At 34.2% G+C, this 18,594-nt stretch overlaps 3 protein-coding genes and 1 long non-coding RNA gene across 10 annotated transcripts; 1 reads left to right on the top strand and 3 right to left on the bottom strand.

Annotated features, from left to right (window-relative positions):
- Positions 1-875: 875 nt before the first annotated feature.
- Positions 876-1,635, bottom strand: AGP5 (arabinogalactan protein 5). The gene has a single exon (NM_103221.3). It carries the CDS (start codon positions 1,519-1,521, stop codon positions 1,120-1,122), a length of 402 nt encoding a protein of 133 aa, NP_564455.1. The 5' UTR covers positions 1,522-1,635; the 3' UTR covers positions 876-1,119.
- Positions 1,636-3,846: 2,211 nt separating this feature from the next.
- Positions 3,847-9,857, bottom strand: AT1G35220 (FAM91 carboxy-terminus protein). 7 transcript variants are annotated; one of them, NM_103220.3, is made up of 12 exons: positions 9,718-9,834; positions 9,285-9,431; positions 9,073-9,190; positions 8,567-8,663; positions 8,365-8,471; positions 8,009-8,131; positions 7,723-7,876; positions 7,332-7,392; positions 6,856-7,232; positions 5,117-6,722; positions 4,737-5,035; positions 3,847-4,272 (listed from the first exon to the last, which is right to left on the bottom strand). In NM_103220.3, exons 2-11 carry the CDS (start codon positions 9,410-9,412, stop codon positions 4,789-4,791), a joined length of 3,018 nt encoding a protein of 1,005 aa, NP_174756.2. In that variant the 5' UTR covers positions 9,413-9,431; positions 9,718-9,834; the 3' UTR covers positions 3,847-4,272; positions 4,737-4,788. The 7 variants fall into 7 exon arrangements, with proteins under 7 accessions (NP_174756.2, NP_001321750.1, NP_001321752.1 ...); NM_001333139.1 differs by having other exon boundaries at positions 3,903-4,272; positions 9,730-9,857; NM_001333140.1 differs by having other exon boundaries at positions 3,877-4,272; positions 8,567-9,190; positions 9,718-9,795.
- Positions 9,858-10,362: 505 nt separating this feature from the next.
- Positions 10,363-10,835, bottom strand: AT1G06827. The gene has a single exon (NR_139153.1). It is a non-coding gene; the product is annotated as an other RNA (long non-coding RNA).
- Positions 10,836-12,533: 1,698 nt separating this feature from the next.
- On the top strand, positions 12,534-15,987 carry AT1G35215 (uncharacterized protein; the record flags this gene model as incomplete). The annotated part of the gene is made up of 4 exons (NM_001333137.1): positions 12,534-12,973; positions 13,076-13,483; positions 15,632-15,709; positions 15,839-15,987. Exons 1-4 carry the CDS (start codon positions 12,625-12,627, stop codon positions 15,985-15,987), a joined length of 984 nt encoding a protein of 327 aa, NP_001323270.1. The 5' UTR covers positions 12,534-12,624.
- Between the last annotated feature and the right edge of the window lie 2,607 nt (positions 15,988-18,594).

The raw sequence follows: 18,594 nt of genomic DNA, 5'->3' as shown, positions 1-18,594 counted from the left end.
ATGTCATTTATGTGAACAACATTCCTCAGGTTTGGCTCTTCTGAACTCTACCTACAATCAGATGACAATATATATATATATATATAATTATATATATATATATATATATATATATATATATATACTTATTTGTGTTGATTAGAGCTTAACTGACTAAATACTTTATTTTTTGTGATATTTTGTATTTGACATTCTTTGTACGAATACATATACGAGTTATAATTTACGTTTGAAATACTTTTGATTAAATACATAGCCTGGGTCGTTCCCTAGTATATTTATATGATCTATATTCTAATTGCTAAATTTTAAGGATTGTTATTTGTTAAATATGGATGTCATGTACAGTGAAAAAGCTAGCACAAGAATCATTGCTTTGACTTGTCTTCTTATTTGTACAAATGGTATTTCGAACTTGGAACAAGCATGAAAAAATTCACGTAGTAAACAAGAAAAACATTATACAGTATTAGTTTGTATTTAACGCTTAATTAAACAAAGGCATAGATACAACAAATGGTTATCATAATTGGTTCAATTAACTCATATCAGTAATTGTATTTTCTATTTTTCGTAGTTCCCATCATCATGAAATACTTATATTAATTTCAAAAATAAACTAATTTACATTGCAATTTCTAAAACTATAGTCTCGAACGAGTACGAAAGGGTCAATGTTTTGATCTTGACCTATATTTATTGGAAACGAAGACAAGAAGAAAAGAAACGGTCCGACACCGATCAACTTACATCACACGACAAATTAAATGCTCCATTCTAGACGCATATACACGTTGTCGCTAATCACTTCACTTTCATAATCTTTTCATTAACCACTCTTAAATCTTAATAACATCACCACCCACCAATTTAGCATGTAATTTTAATTTTAAGTTAATATTCAAGTAACTATGAATTATTCAAGTGACCATGAATTATTCAAGAATGCCAATAATCAAGGAAACTATAAAAAAATTGTAACAAATATAACACCAACAATAACACGATAATAAAGCATCATATAAAACACTATAAACTACATAATTAAATAGTAACAAAAGGACAAACAATGAACCCAAAAATAATTCCTAGTGAATCTATTCGATGGGTCAATAGCCTCTACAGCAACAAAGCGGCGATCACGGCCACTCCGGCGAAAGTTCCGACGAGGGAGACTCTGCTAACTGCAGCTGCGTTTGGAGAGCCACTTAGGGGAGACTGAGCAGGTCCAGCTTCTCCAGACGGAACATTTGTGCCCGGAGCTCCGGATGGGGAAGTAGACGTCGGAGGAGCTGGTGGAGATTCAGTAGGCGGCTGACTAACCGGAGGAGCAGTGGTAGGAGCTGAGGGAGGAGGATTGGCTGATGGTGAAGGTGCCGGTGCGGTGGCTCTAGGCGATTGAGACGGTGTAGGAGTGGCTGGCAAGGGAGATATGGTCGGAGCTGGTCCGGGAGCTTGAGCAACGACAGAGGAAGCCACGAGAGCGAGGAAGAGGAAAACGACGACGGATTTGGAGGCCATTGTTACGTATTGTTGAGAGGGTTTAAGAAATTAGTAAAGATATAGAGACAAAAGTGGGGTTTATATATATAGTGGAAGGGTTTAGGTGTAAAACCTTATTTTCTTGGAAATTTCAACAGCTATATAAATTTTTTTTACAAGTTCAACATAATACTTTTGAAAACAAGTCCAACATAAATATCGTTTTGGAAATAAGCCAAACAAATGACTAAAAATGTTTAAATAATAATGTGAAAACATATTTCTTATTTTGAGTAATTTGTTTGGCTTATTTCCATACTGATAGTTATGTTGGACTGAATTTCAAAATTATTATATGTTGAACTTGTAAAATATTTTAAATTACCTGTTATAGTTTCCAACAGCTACTCTTTTAATAGTATTAAATAAAGATTATTTGCATAATTTTGCTTCTCTATAATCTATATAATTTTATTTCTTTCTGTAAATATCCATTGTGGATTCATTACCGTTTTTTCCCGTCACTTCTTCTACACTACATTGTTCAGGCTTTTGGCTTTGGGAATCAAATCAGGGTGGATATGTGTACACATCAAAAGAAGCCAAGATAAAATCTGAGTCGTCGGATGGATTTAGTGAGTCTTCGTCGACCCCAACAAGAACAACGCGTTGTTTCCAAGAAAGTCTAGAGGAATGGGCGGCGTTCCAAAGCTGGCAGACTTTTTTTTTCTTTCCTTAGACAAAATACAAAACTCTATGGAAGTAAGTAAATTCAATAAAGATCACATGAGATCATAAGATTAAGCTTTCGAGATTAAATTAATTTATAATATTATGGACCAAAATTCAACTTACCCTAATGATTTTATTGCGTGGCCATTTCTTTTTGCCTTTTTTTTTTTGATAAGAAAAGTGTGCTTATTACAATATGATTTCAATGTGAATGAAAGCATTCTATTACCTGTCCACTAATATAGATTTATCCTATTATTTCCTATATTCTATTGGTTAAGAAAATAATGATTCCTTTTGGACGAACTTTCTTTTTTTATATATATATTATATCGGTTGATCTGATCAGTATCAGTAAAAATGCATCAAGGTGGTACAGAGTGGACATCTCCCGATCCAGGTAAAATTAGACCACCACACTATCTGATCCGATTTTGAGTTTGGAATATCTTTCGGCTAATGCCAGATTTGTCGGAGTATTTAAAGGCTTGCAACTATTCTTAGAAGATCTCTGTTCTATTTAACGTATATTTGTTTCAAATTTTCAATGCATAATTTGAACATTGTATTGTATGCAACTAATGCCTTTGTTGTTATTGCAATTTTTCAAAAATTCTTATATGTTTGGTGTCAATTATATATTAACCGTCCCACCATCAAGCGAATTAGAACAACTATAATTATATAAGTAACAAAAAATACTTTCGGGTTAGTCCACTGTAAGTTGAACCAAATTCGACTTTTCAACTCAAGTTTTTATACATTACTTTAGGTCGTTAATACGTCTCTTCGAAAACGATTTCAACAACACATTTTGAACCAAATGTTACTCTAGTATCGTCGATACAATGTTTGTGGTCAACTATTTAGGCAGTTAGGCTTCAGTAAAAACAAGAGTGAACATCTTGAATATACATTTAGTCAAGATACGAAAAAGTCTCCTACCTTCTATTGTTTTGAGAGAGCTTCAAAAGTAACCAAGAAAGCTACTTTAAGAAGGGAAGACAGAAATTAGTAACAATTATGCTAAGAAGTCGTGAGATAAAGTCTAGACAGCAATAATATACGATGTAACGTATTACCAAGAAGACCTACTAAAAGACGAAACGATAAGTATGACAAGCTGACCCAAAAACGAAATCTTATAGGTCAGCAAAAGAAAGGTGACGACATTTCGAAGAACGATCTAATGTTCGCGTAAATGAAGTAACAAAAGCCAATTTTTTTTATGATAAGCGAATCAAATAATATGGATCGAATTTCAGATTTAAGAAGAGGATTTATAAAGTAAAGAAACAATAAAGTGGAAAATTCCGACTTTATAAAATAATAATTTATTGTTAAGGAAATCAATACCAAAATTTTATTCACATGAATAACATAAAACATAATCAAATTAAAACAAATAAACCATATATGATATATACTAAAAATATAGATAATTGTTCATGATTAAAATAGTTAGAATAAATTATAGATACTTCTTTTACATTTTCTAAAAAAAATGATTCCTACCAAAAACATATATAAAAAAAAAATCGATTATGATTTGTGAACGTGGTTGGATAGTATTCTTTGACAATCCATGTTTGATTTTGCCATTTTGATGCGTGACATATATGTAGCAGAAAGAGGTTAATTAATTTTATTTATTTTTGGAGAAAAAGAAGAAAATAAGTATACAAATTGAAAATATAATTTGGTATTGGAAAAAAAGAGACTTTGATCTGATTAACGTCCTCGATGGACATCGATAGTTAAGAACAAATTGAAATAAAATCTGTGCAACATACTTGATCCCCCAACCCAAAACTCTTCTATAACTCCTCTATTAACCACAACCTTCCTTGACATTACAGTCTCCAAAAAAGTTTCAAGCGAAGCACACAAATGGTATAAGGATACATTCATTCACTCGTTAGCCAAATGGCCCAAATGTAGAAATTTGTAAAACTCCTAATGCCTTGCTAGGTATAAGGCAGCATCAGTTTGGTCTGATGGTCACCGCGGATGTTTTCCAGTCGGCCAGAATGTAAGACAAACAAACAAGAACCCGACCTGCAAATACATCTAGCGGAGTTAGATCTTGGTCAGTGGGTAAAACCAAACCAAATCCGAACAAAATTGGTTAAGAATTCTTTTAAAACCAAGAAATTGAAACCAATTTTAGTGTAACCAGACTGAATAAACCAAAACTATTGAGAAATTTACTTATATGTATAAACTACATAGTGAGAAACTAAAAATAGTTGTTAGATAACTATCTTTAAGTTTAGTTTTTTAGTGTAAAGCAAGAATCTAATGAAAACCGGAAACCAAACCGCAAAATGGCATCGAATCCAACAGAGTTAATACTATAAATTCAACAAACCAAGCGGTTTGAATCCAACCTGAAAACAATTAGTCATGAATTAGTGAAACCGAAATAACCGAATGTCCACTTCTATATATGCAGATGCAAACCAAATTCTCAGAGCTACATTGAACATGCTAAGACTCAAGATTTCAGTTGATTAATTTACCTTTTACTTGATGTGCAATGAAATCTGGATTAGAATCTTTTTGAGTACTAGTCTACTTTGGGGCGAGGGATGCAGACGCGGCAGCAGCTTCTGCTATGAGAGCAACTGGTTGACGAGCCTGAAGGCAAGCGCCAATATCAAAAGGGTGCAACTCTGAACCATCATAGAGAAGATTTAGTCCTGGAAGAATCACTTCTCGGCTATCTGCTTCATCAGAATCTGATTTTGTTGTACTTAAAGGTGCATTCTCATCAATGCTCCTTGTGGCAGCCTCATATACTGGTGCCAAGGTGTAGGATCTGCGACCACCACCCAAAACTCCTCAACAACCAAGAAAAGAAAATAAAAATTCATGAAACATGGAAAGGAAATTAACTGACCTAAGGATGCTACCATCGAAGCTCAGAACTTCAGTCCGGCAACGTTGGCGATTAGCTAGTTTCAGCCGTTGGAATTCGCTTGTGGCTCCTGAAATTGGTGAGGACGGGTCAACAAGTGGGTTCCACCTTCCACTTGCGTAGTTCATGAGCTTATTAGTACGTGTAGGCTCCTTTGCTTGTTCTTTCTGGTAAAGAAGTTTAGCAGCTGGACCTGTTGCTTGGTACAGTGCACATATATCTTTCAACCTTTTCCTTATACATTGCATTGCATCGTGTTGTTCCATGAGCGAATCTGCTTGAAGTAACTGTGATGAGACAATCCTTTTGCAGATATTGTTGCATAACTTTGGACTAAAAAGTGGAAACCCAAATTCCACGGTTAAAGGGACCCATTCATACTTCTCATCATTGTCGGGAGAAAAATGCTTCAATGAATCCTTTGCTTTAAAGAGTTTCAAAAGGCGAATGTAACCGACTGTCTTCAATTCCATATTGTTCGCAAGCTTAGTTAAAAGAGAGTTCAACTTTGTATTTTCCTCGAGGGGAAGTCCAAGCTCATCACCAAAATGAGGAATGGAACCATCAGAATTCTTTAGGGGTAATGGTATATCTAAAGTAACAATTCTTCCAGAGCTATCAAGATCATGCTTGCTGAGAGGCTGAACAAGAACAGCTGAGCACTTGAGAAGGCAATTTAAACAGTGCAACAGAATACCTCCTTTGACCAAGTTACCTTCAAACTTGTTTCCTAAACCACCAACCGAAGATCCATCCCAAGACCAAATGATAGCTTTCTCACAGCCAGCTAGTGGAGCAGGAAGCATCCGCAGACACTGCCCTTTCATCAAGATAACCGACAAAGGCCCAATGCCCACGGTTGAATACAGTACCAGTTTCATCCACTGTGTCATGGATGAATGGGAGGGAGGACCGAAATGAACAGGGCCTGACGGTCCAGGAAGAACAGTTGTAAGTGGAAGAGGAATCATTGAAACAACAATATCATAGTCACGGGAAAACAAACGATCTAGAGTAGCTGGTGTTAGAGAAGCCAGACTTTCACAACGGAGAATATCAACGCGATATTTTTTCCTTTTCTTGTTTCCTTTACCGGTGTCGGGTCCCTCTACAGGAATTGGCTTCCCCTCATTCTGAAGGTTAAGGTTGGAACTGAAGGTCTCAGTCAAGGCAGTAGTATCGACAGACGGTGTACTGGAAGCTGCTTCATGCTTAGTGCTTTCGGGGACATGCTCTGTCGACAAGGGAACCTCTTGAGGGGCATCTGAAACCATGGAAGCCTCAATAATTTGGCTAGTTAAAGAATCTCCGGAATTATCAGGTAAATTAACATCTGCAAGAAGAGTAACAGCCTCATCATTGCTCAAAGTTCCCGAACCCATTGTGTCAACTATTGCATCAGTAGCAACTCCACCAGATATCAAACATTCCAGGACACAACGAAGGCTAAAGGCATGATTTGCAAATTCTTGCAGTTCACCCTCAAATTTCGCTCCCTCTAATGTGCTCAAATCCTGGCAAAGGTCTGGGATACTAGTGTGTCCGAGTTTTCCCGCTTCATAGAGTGTCACAGCATGAGATTTCAATCCTACAACATCGTTCATAAACATGGATGGAACATATTAGAATAATGGAAAAAGTGATCCTTCACAACATTAGTTGATATTCATCGGCTGTTACTAGTTATAAGTTAGCCATCAAACAGAACTAGGAACGTTTACCTGGTGACACAGAACCCATCATTAGATACGATGTTATATTAGCATCAACTATGAAAGCAACCCGAACATGACTAGAACGTGATCCAGAGCTTTCAGTCCCTAAATTATCTCCATGTTGAGCCTCCTCACCATCAGCAGACCTGTAGGTAGAGGATATGCTAGCGCGAGATGCATCTTCGTCATCACTGAGGATGGCACGTGGAGACCCAATCTTGTCATGAAGCACAGATGACGGATCAATTAATTTGACAGCCCATCCCAGCCGGCAAACAAAAGATGCAGCAGCCTGTAATTGAGTTACGTCAGCTTGCAAAGTGGATGCCAGCTCTGCAACTGTTGAGTTCTCATTTGAAACAACAAAAACTGCATAGAGTAATCTGCAAAATGCAGTTGCAGCTATTAGAGTCCTAGATAATCTCAGGGGTAACTAAAACCAGGATAATCTAAGCTTCCATGTGGCACAATAGTTCCCTTACTCTTCAATGGGATCTTCGTAAGACTGCTCTCTATTAGAGATGAACCCTTCAAGCTTTGAAACTGAAAAAGGAACCAAAAGGACAGGCATCTCAGTGAAAATTTTATTTTCAAAATAGAAAATATGAGAATACATATGAATCTAAGAACAGGCTATCCAGGAGCTTCACTGGCTCTGTTCCAAGTAAGTAAAAGTAGCATGATATGGTATTGGTAAACAATGGTAAGAAAAAATTGTTATATGAAGAGCTGATTATGAATCAATTATTGGAACCCCCTGACATGCGATTATATGCCTTAGCAAAAATTCAGCATTCTCCACCCTTGAAGTACATTGTAAGTAAAGATAGAAGAAACGGAGGGGTAAGAAAATATTGGCAAACATAAACTCACCTTTAAAGCGGTCGTCCTGATAGACTGGGACATCAAAATATACCAATCCCCTCTGGTACAGGCCTTTTATGACTTCTGGATCGAAGAGGAAATATGCATTAGCTTCCTCTTTGCAGATTTTATCTATTGTCGCCATCTCATCTTCTGAAAGTTTCTATGCAAAGAACAAGGAAATAAGATCTGTTATCAGACAAGGAACAAGTAAGATGCCAGTGACATTGTTCACTCCGGGTAAACTTAGTTTGAAAAGAAAGAAAATAAAATGATAAAGAAGAGCTTAGGTTACCTTAAACTCTTCTATGGTGAAGTTGACAAGGCAAACACCCCACCAAGGGTCAATAGGGAAATCCACAGGTAGAGTAGGTAAAAAGTCTTTTGCAATCGATTTGTTCAGCTTCCACATTATTTTCTGGAAAGCTCAAAACAAAAATGAGAAGTATAAGACATAATATACATCCACTTATAGGCTCAAGTTATTATGATAGAAACTCCATCTAGAATTTTGTAATCATTGAATTCCCATATTTTACCCAGAATAAAGATTTTTCAAGTCAGAAGTCAAAGCAACAGATACTTTGCAGAGTGTAACTTGCACGACATGCCAGGCATATAAAGCAGTACAGAGTCTAGAAGAAAGAGTACCTTAGATCTGCATTTATTCATGATATCAATGAACTCATTCCTCCCTATTCCTGTAAGCCGGAAAGCATCTGCCGCACTGAAGTTTGGAATACTGTCATAAGGTTGCTCTGTGTCAAATTAAAAGGAATGAGGAATGACGAAATCACTGGCTCGAATTTAAGGTAAATGAAAAATGAGCGATATAGTAAAGAAACAAAAATACCATTTCTCATGACTTCAAATATCATATCACAGTAGTATCTGAAAGGTGATATCCTCATCACACGGCAAACATACTCTGCAAGGTGATACGGAAAGAGCTGCGGATAATTGTTAACAGCAATTAAGATTAGAGATCCTCTGACAGTAACAGACAACAATGCCCTATATTTCGTCCTTGATCACCAAGTTTCTCTCTTTCTATCGACTATCTGAACCCACGGCTATCTTTCAGAGTAGCAAACATATTCATAAATTGGCATCACAGACTATGGTATCTAAAATCTAAAATAAACCTTGTTAACCACTATTGTCAATTCCAAACCCTTTTCTTATGCATTGTCGCTATAGTACATAAAAATTCGCAGTGAGAAAGCCATTGAAAATGAGATATAATGAGGAACGAACACAAACAAAAATAAACTTCAGAAAAATGATTTGCTAGTAACTCTCCACTAGAATGCAATCAAAACAAAAAGACCTCTTAAAGAGTAATCCATCAACACGCACCGCCAGATTCTTTCGCAAGTAACGCATCATATCTTCATAATATTCACCTTCTTTGCAAACTTTACAAGCAAAACACGTATTCCATAGGAGTCTTTTCTTTATACAATGCGCCGTAACCCTACACAAACAATCAAAACAGTGAACTATGTCAAAGTAAACTATGTCACCGTGCACCGAGCTACTACAAGTAGAAAGCATAAAGAAAATCTAACCTTCTATGCCATTCATCCTTAGACCCAAGGATCGATTGAAGTCGTTTTGGGAGGTTTTCCCATTGACATTCTTCTCTTACAGCTTTCGATATTAACTGGTCCTCTATTGTTACTGGAGTGTGCTGCATCTTCCCTAAATTTCACTATCTTCCAATGACATCAAAAATAATAGTAGAAGAAGCAATTCAGAATCATCATCACACCGACAAAAATCGCAAAACCTAGATCAATATCTAATCTTAATCTTCTACGCAATGCGAAAGTCGAACAAAGAAATGCAGTTTAATGTCAACTACTAGATGAAATTTGAAGAACATCGGTGAGTGAATATGCAATGATCTCGCACTTGTTGATCTGTAATTCATAAGAATTTCAAAGATGAATTGAAGAAGACGAGACAATGGAATTGACGATCGGAGATCAGAGGTAGTACCTGAGCACACACCGGAGATTGCAGAGAAACTAGAGTTTCATTGACCGGAGGAATCTCATGGGATCTGAAGCGACTGGGAAAAAAAAAATGGCAAGGACTGATCTTGCTTGGCTCAGATACAGGCCATGGGCCGAAGTTGGTAGCGTGTGGGCCTGAAAAGTTGCATGTAGGCCCCAAAATCATAAATTACAAATATCATCGCAATATGCCAACCAATATGTCTAAAATAATAAAATTATAAGTAGGGTGGGAAAAATACCTTGACCGAAAAAACTAAACCGAACCTTACCGAAGTAGTTAAACCAATCGAACCAAGTATATTTATAAAGCGTTTAGTTTCATTACTATGAAATCCAGAAACCCAAAATCGGATGAAACTGTTTTCTTTGGGTAACCAAGTCAAACGGAACAGAATAAACCAGATCAAATGGAACCGAATGAACCATGTGTATAACGTATAAACGACAGACTCCGATTGATAACATGCATAATGCCATAATGACGTTTTCTGATATAATTATACAAAAAATTAGACAATTAATAAAATATGTATATTCACATTAGAAAATGCAAAAATCCTGAATTTATATTTTTGCCTAAAATTACAAGTAAAAAATTATTATATGAAAAAGTGGATACATAGTCGAGACATCTCCTCCTCTTCCTTTAATTTTCGATCCTTAAATCTCTCTGTTTTACGTTTGTTTCGGTTACTTTCTCAATCATCACAAACTCTTTTATCCCAATCTCTTTGTTCGACAAGCTTCAACCTTCTCTCATAAGCTAGCAACAGAGGACGAAAGTGGACTCCGGCGACCATCTTCTACCCTCTGGGCTCATTATCTACGTCGAAGAAGAAGAATTTTAAAAAACTATATAAATCTAGCGGCACTTCACTTAGATCTGAACTTAGCTTCATCGCTCCGCTTAACTCCTCTAAATCTGGACATGCATTGGCTTCCCCAGAAGATTATTCTCACCGAACTTCGTTGATGGCAGGAGGTTCTCCTCTTGGACCGTCAGTTGCGCCTCCGGTACGTCGACGGCGCACGACTTAACCCTAATCTGGTTGGAGGTCTCCCTTAATGGGTTTCAGCAACAAACATCAGGCCCACATTGCCTTTTAATGAAGAGAATATTACACTCTTAAACACTTTTTTAAAACTATTTCCGTGTTTAGGCACTTCCAAAAGAGTATACACTTTCTCTATGTTTTTTTACTAAAATACCCTATTAACTAAACTACTCTCTTAATCCTTAATCCACGTACTCTCTCTCTCTCTCTCTCTCTCTCTCTCTCTCTCTCTCTCTCTCTCTCTCTCTCTCTCTCTCTCTCTCTCTCTCTCTCTCTCTCTTTCTCTCTCTCTTTCTCTCTCTCTTCATCTTTGTAAACAACTTTAGTTGCGTCTCCTTCAATGGAATTGTTCAAAATAGACAGTTCTCAAAAAAAGTTATTTGTTGGATGTTCAAAATAGCCGATCTCCTTATAATTATTTGTTGGATCCACTCACTCATTTCTTTATTTTAGTATTTTAGATGCTATAGAGTTCTTCTTTCAGTTAAAGGATTGGGTATTCAAATTTTGCAGAATTTGAGATTTCTATATTGTATAATTACTCGGATTGTTGTGAGATTATGGATTGATTGGAGAGTTCGATATTTTATTCGTTTTCACTGATTGTAGATTGTGATTTATTTTGCAATTTAAATCTTTGTTTTGACATAAATTTGAGATTCAGTTTTCTAAGAAACTTCTTCTTCTTCAACATTGGCGGCTTGATTTGATTTTTGCTCTCTCTCATGTATCAAACTCGTTTCATCTACGTAGCATCGAGATTCCAGTTAATCGAATCTCCTATTATCATGGACATGCTATATAGAATGGATATAAATCAGTAAAAAGGTTTTCGAATGGATATATTTAAATGGATTTGTTATTATGGACACCAAAATATTGTTTGTTGATTTTTTTTTTCAGTTTGCAGAAACCTCCACCTTTAATACCTTATGGACATGGAACTTTGGTTTCTTTACAAAACACGGTTAATCGAATCTCCTGTTATTATTGACATGGTATATAGAATGGATACGGATCAGTAGAAAAGTTTCTGAATTGATATATTTAAATGGACTCGTTATTATGGATACCAAAAAATTGTTTGTTGATTTTTCTTTTAGTTTGCAGAGACCTCCACCTTCAAGACCTTATGGACATGAAACTTTGGTTTTTTTACAAACCACAGTTAATCGAATCTCCTGTTATTATGGACATGATATATAGATTGGATATGGATCAGTAAAAAGGTTTCCGAATGGATATATTTAAATGGACTCGTTATTATGGACACCAAAAAATTGTTTGTTGATTTTTTTTACAGTTTGCAGAGATCTCCACCTCTAAGACCTTATGAACATAGAAATTTTACCAAATTCCTGAGATAATCGAGATCTAATTGTTTAAGAAAATTCTCCCATTTATTTGCAGAATTGGTACCATCGATTTTTGGTGAGCGGCCGCCATACTCGATAAGAGGAATCGAGCCTAGAAGTTATGGAGACGTGGAGAGAGAAAGACACTACAAATCATGAAAGGGGGAGAGAGAGAGATAGATTTCTTTTATTTTGCGTAAGGATTGTGGAAGAGAGAGAAAATGTTTAATTTGTATTAAATTTTAAAATAAAAGTAGTTGGTTAAATTAAGGGTAAAAATGTCTTAAAAAAAGTCAAATAATGGAAAAAGTGTCCTCTCCCTTATAAGTGTCTCAAAAGGAATAAGATTATCTTAAAGTGCCTAAACGTGTCACATTCCCTTTAATGAAATCCAACATCTTTATTTGCGGCCCAACCCTATCCCCTACTAGGCCCAGGTCTGATTTTTTAATACTATTGCAAAATCCAATTACGTTGATGTTTCGATACTTTGTTTTGAATGGGAGAGGACACCTTTCAATCCTTGTGTCGACATCTATATCTTGTCTTTGCAATTATCTCCTTCGAACCCTGGTCCAAAGCATTACTCATTTTCCTTTGTCTGAGAAAACAAGATCTACGCTCTTCGGCATAGTATATCCACATTCGAGTCGGTTTTGGTGTGACCATGGTCACCATCTTGGTATATCTGTTCTTATTCCGATCAATAGCTCCGCTGAGTTTTCGACAAAGCATCTCCCAACCACCCTCATCCTTCAGATTTGGATCCAGTCGCATAGGAATTTCATTGACCATCTATTGAGAGATCCCGAATCAATTTGTAAAGGTCCTCTTTAATCATCTTCATTTAGAATCTGAAAATCATTTGTTCCAACCCTCCTCCTTTATGGAGAGAACCATTTGTTTCAACCCCTCCTCCTTTATGCAGAGAACCATTTGTTCCAACCGTCCTCTGCTTTCGGCTTCTATGCTGTGCAAGCAATCGAGTTCCATAAACCTATCACTACTTCGTGTAGAGTGTCTTGCGCCGGCGAGTTTCAAGGTTTCAGAACTTTTCTCAACGTCACTATATCTAATACCGTGACTATCCTCTCATCTCCCGACGTGATCGTGGTGGTGATCCCGGCTGACCGTCTTCTCGTTTGTAGCAACCTCAACAATTGTCTCCGAGAATTCATGGATTCATCGTCGGTCTATCCTTATTTTACTTATGCTGCATACCTATATGCTTTAAATCTTATTGTTGTATTCTTCAAGGTTGTAGAGCTACTGAACTTTGTATTCCTTAGAATGAGTGAAATCAAAAGTTTTTGTCCAAAAAAAAAAAAAAAGTTGCGTATTTGCATAATAAATTTTTATTATTTTACGTTTACTAAATATTAGAAATTGTAAAGGAAAATAGGTAATTCTTTACATGAAAATTTTATCATTCAAATAATAATAAAAAAAACTTTTTTACAAATTTTAAATAATTTTTTATTATCAAATATTCTGAAAAATGTATCAACATATTTTTAAATTGATTTCATTTACGGTTTTTCATCTACAAGTTTTCATTTTGCGAATTTTTACTTTGCAACTTATACTAGTATGCTATTAGTCTATTACCCAATGTTACCAATCAGAGCCATCAATAAATATAATATAAGATAAGAAACTATCTGTTTATATATTTTGGTTGCTTGCTTAATAGGAACCAAACAAAATCTGAAAAAAATAAACCAAACTGAAAATTACAAATATTTTTTTAATGGGTTAGGTTTTTATAAACTCATCCAAAATTTAAACAGTAAACAGGAACATCCATCTCAAGGAAAGAAAAGTGTTAGAATTTATTTTTCATGTAAATCGTAAAACAATTTCGATAGACAAACTATATATATATATATATATATCCATTATGTTCTTTAGTAAACTCATAACAAATCCAAATTTGTATACTTACATTATGTATATACTACATAGTTTACAATTTGCAACGATTGATAATATATGATATCCGTGTGAAACCAATATTACTGTTTAGTCCAACAAAATATGACATAATGGTCATCATAATCTTAAAAACATAGATTCATCAACTCTATCTTATATATAAAAATACAAAACCAATCTTAAAAATTTACAAATGAAGTCAAAATCATATGTAATGTAATTTTATGGTAAGAAAATATTTGTATGATTAAAACACCATTCATTGATTTCTATATAACTGAAATTTTATGCTGATGTTGAAAAAAGTAATGAGATTGAATTAATAGAGACTGTGGAAGAGAGAAAAATGTAAAATATACTATTTTCTACTTAATTATTGTACGAACTTTTTATTAAAACTTACTTAAATATTTTATTCAAAAAAAAACTTACTTAAATATTTATTTTATTATATAAAGTATGGTTTTCAAAGTTAGTAACTCATAAGATTGTGCGATGTGTCAAGTCTATTGATCAAATGTCTACATGTGTCAGAAAAGATTTGCCTTTTACCGTTAAAGAAATAGAAAACCTAACAAAACCAAAATTAGGTATACTAATTTATGCCTATATCTATTAAAAAAAACACTTCTTAACCAAAAGGAAATTAACAAAAAATAATTACATGTGTTATTGGTCAACTAAATTTAGCATGGATAATAAATAATTTTTATGTCTACATCTGAAAGAAAAAATTCATTTAGTATGGATAATAAATAATTTTAATGTCTATATCTGAAAAAAAAAAAAAAGGAAGATTAAAATTTTGTTTCTACTTGTGTTATTAGTCAACCAAATTTAGCATTTCTTAACTTTAAAAATAATCATTTAATATGGATAATAACTAATTAAAAAGGTCATTGAAGTTTAACATAACATATAATTTATTTTACATTAATTTAATTAGATAAAATTGTATTTACATAGTAATATAATTTTTTCATTCGTTAAATTAAAACACAAAAAAGTTAAAATAACTTATAGGAACAAACTTTTGAATACTTATATTTCATTTTAAGAATTTAAACGTATCATGACATGTCATGAAGGGGCTTACATCGTTTGATGTGATACTGCAAACTTATACTTATGGTTTATTTTTAGAATTTTAGCACATGTACTCATCTCCCATTAAACTAATAAAGTCATTTACAAGAGAAGAGACAAAAGGCGACCCCTTGTGAAAGCAACTTTCTATGCTTTTTTTCGGTCAGCGTCGACTCTGATGTCGACCGTACTCCCGTTATTGTTTGTTTGATTAGATTTTCCAAATAAATTCTCAATTGAGGAAACTTTTGATGGATTTACAGATTTTTGGTTTCTATCAAACCTCTTTTCTCCGGTTGATGCTTCTATGATGGATCCTTCACCGATTCGGTCTTACCTCCGAGAGAATAGTTGAAGTCGTGTCACCAATGATTCTATTTAATGGATTTTGGGAGAAGAATGAAAAATGGTTCTCCACTGTCCTAATGTCAATTCAGTACGATTGTGATATTTTTATTTGTAGAGTCTATGTTTCCAGTGAGTTCTTACTCTGCCGGCGAAACTTCCGATTATCAACTGGTGACTGTCCCAATGCCCCATGGTATGGAAGTTTCACTTGAAGGATTAGGATTATCTACGGATGGAATTATACCTCTCTTTCGATTCATCTCCGGATCAATGAAAAATATATCAATAATATATGAAGATGATTTTGTTGCTCTTTATTTAGATGATGATATTCTTGTATCACAATTGCAAACCCAGATTTTCAAATGTAACAAATGGTGGCATTTCATAGTGACCGGTCGTGATGAGATTAAACGAAAGTGGTCCAATCCCATTTCATTACACCGTGGTCAATATCAATGGAAGGAATGAAGAATTGATGTTTCGACTAATATTAGACAAAACCGGTGCTTGAGGTATGGAGTTTTGTTATTTGGCTTCAAAATCAAGGAGTTGACACTAATTGGTGGTGATGACGCTCAAGCATTGTCATTTTTAATAAAAAGAATGTAATTGCATATGGATATGTAGGTATTAGAATTAATGTAACATCCTCACTTATTAGAATTAAAACAATAATTGCTGAGTCATGGATGTTGACATGAAATGCATCAAACCCTCAAGCATTGATTCATTTTTTTTTATCTCGCTCATTGGTTCTCTCATACCCATACTTTTAAAACTATAAACAAAATATAATAAGAAGAGCCAATAATATAATATACTTTGCTTAATTCGAGTAAGCGGTAGTGTTATTGATTTCATACAACTAAGGTCCTTTTGTTTGTTGTTTTAAAATTGAAATTTTGTTTTTTTATTATCCGAGTTAGCCGCTATAACGAGAAACAAGCAGACAGATCAACGGCCAATTTCTTAAGTTAATATTTTTTTTAGCTAGGTGGCACCATAACATATGACATACTAATAATTTTTTGATTACGACAACATGAAGAATGAAGGAAAGATTAATACAAAACACACAAATATTTGAAAATTTCATAATTTTGTGCGATGCACTTATTTTGCACTATAGGATTCACACTTCTTCGTTATTTCTTCTTATTGGCGCCTATTCTGGTGTTTGCTTCAGCCTCATACCTGAATTTCTTCATCTTCCTCGCAGACCTACTTTTAAGACAACTCTCTGAATAGTTCAAGGCTTCTTGAGACAATTCCTCCGACGAATCCTAGAGAGAGATCACTTTTTTGTCTCCGGTCTTCTTGTCTTCATCGGTCTTCTTTTCCTCACGCCAAATCCATCGATTGTTTATTTGTAGTCATGTTTTGGATGTGGAATAACTAAAAGAAGTTTTGATGTGTGAAGTGAGAGATGTGTGATGTGGGTACATAATCATAATGATGGCACATAAAAATGCATGTCATCATCTTAGTTACATCATCCCAAAGGTGTATGACATTATCATACTTATGTCATCACTCATAATAATGACATCCATCTTTATGGTGGAAATCCAAATATTTCCGAAGATTCTTCGGGACTGGGAAAATTTGGGAAACTTGCCACTTCACTTTTTCTTCTATCCGCGTCCGTTTATCAGCTGTGCACGCGTCCACACTTGACTTTTAATCGTGGTCGTACGTTATGATTTTCTTTAGTGAATCGCGATAAAAGTAAATATTGTTTTTTCTCAACGTCATAATCTCATAAGTGATAATTTTATCTCATGAAAAACTATATTTAATAAGCTGGAATTTATAAAATAAAACACACATCAAAATATACTAATATTGTTATCAACTACACATCTTACAAATACAGTTTAACTATCTATCTAATCATGCACAAAAAAAACTAAAAAAAAAACTGTATCTCTCATCATTTGTTAGGCTGATTTTTATAATATTAACTTCATTGTAATAGAGAAAAGAAAAAAAAGTTATATATCAATAAGAATATATGCATATATCAAGTAAAAAATCCACAACTGTTTTCAAAAACCAATATTTCAAAAATAGAAGCTCCAAATGGATAAAACATATCAGAAGAAACAGATAAGCCATATCAAACAATACAAAAGCGGATCAAGTAAATTTAGCAGTACAAATGAGGATCAAGCAGTTCAAACGCTTTAAAATATGTGTTGAATAGTAAAAGCGGATTGCCGGTGCAGATGAAATATTTAGTTTTAACATATCAGTTATGCATTCCATTTATTCATCCATTTGCAACTATTCATCCATTTGTTTATCTAAAATAAGATATGTGTCATATTAAATTTAAATTTTAGCTAATATAAGAAAAATTAAGATTAAAAAAAAAAAAAATTAGAAAAAACTTACAATTTATTTTGAAAATCCAACTATTTCCTAAATATTATTTTCCTCAATGTCATAATCACATAAGTACAAATTTTCTCTCCTGAAAACTTACTTTAAATGAGATAGAATTTATAAAATAATAGACACATCTAAATATACTAACATTCTTATCAACAACACACGTTATCAATAAAATTTAAGTATATATCTCATAGTGCACAAAAAGAAACAAACAAAAAACTATATCTATCATTATCTTAAAGCTAATTCTATAATATTCAATCTATTTTAAAGCAGATTAGATAAAACTTATATATCAAGAAAAATATATGCATTATATCAAATAGAAAACGCACAATTGTCTTTGTGAAAGCCAAAACTTACATAATCAAATTTATACTTAGGTTCGTTTGAGGAAAGAAACTTCTCGAGAATCTCAAAGAACATCAGAAGATGATAGTGAACCAAAGATGGTGTTCTAGATATTATTAATGAAAAGAGTGTTTGATCATACAAGTGTTTAGATTTGAAATAGAAAAAGTATTTTTGCCTTCAAAGTCGGAGCTATTGCGTTGTCCGAAGTTGAAAGCGTTTTCTTCTCCGTTGCTATGAAGTCTTTGGATCGCTTTATATAGAGATGGTAGACCCCCTCCCCAGCGATATTCTCGGAAGATTTTCTTTAATTCTTTTCCATTACAC

This window comes from Arabidopsis thaliana (assembly GCF_000001735.4).
Source record: "Arabidopsis thaliana chromosome 1 sequence".
Lineage (NCBI taxonomy): Eukaryota > Viridiplantae > Streptophyta > Magnoliopsida > Brassicales > Brassicaceae > Arabidopsis > Arabidopsis thaliana.
This window is presented reverse-complemented; position numbering and strand designations above follow the sequence as displayed.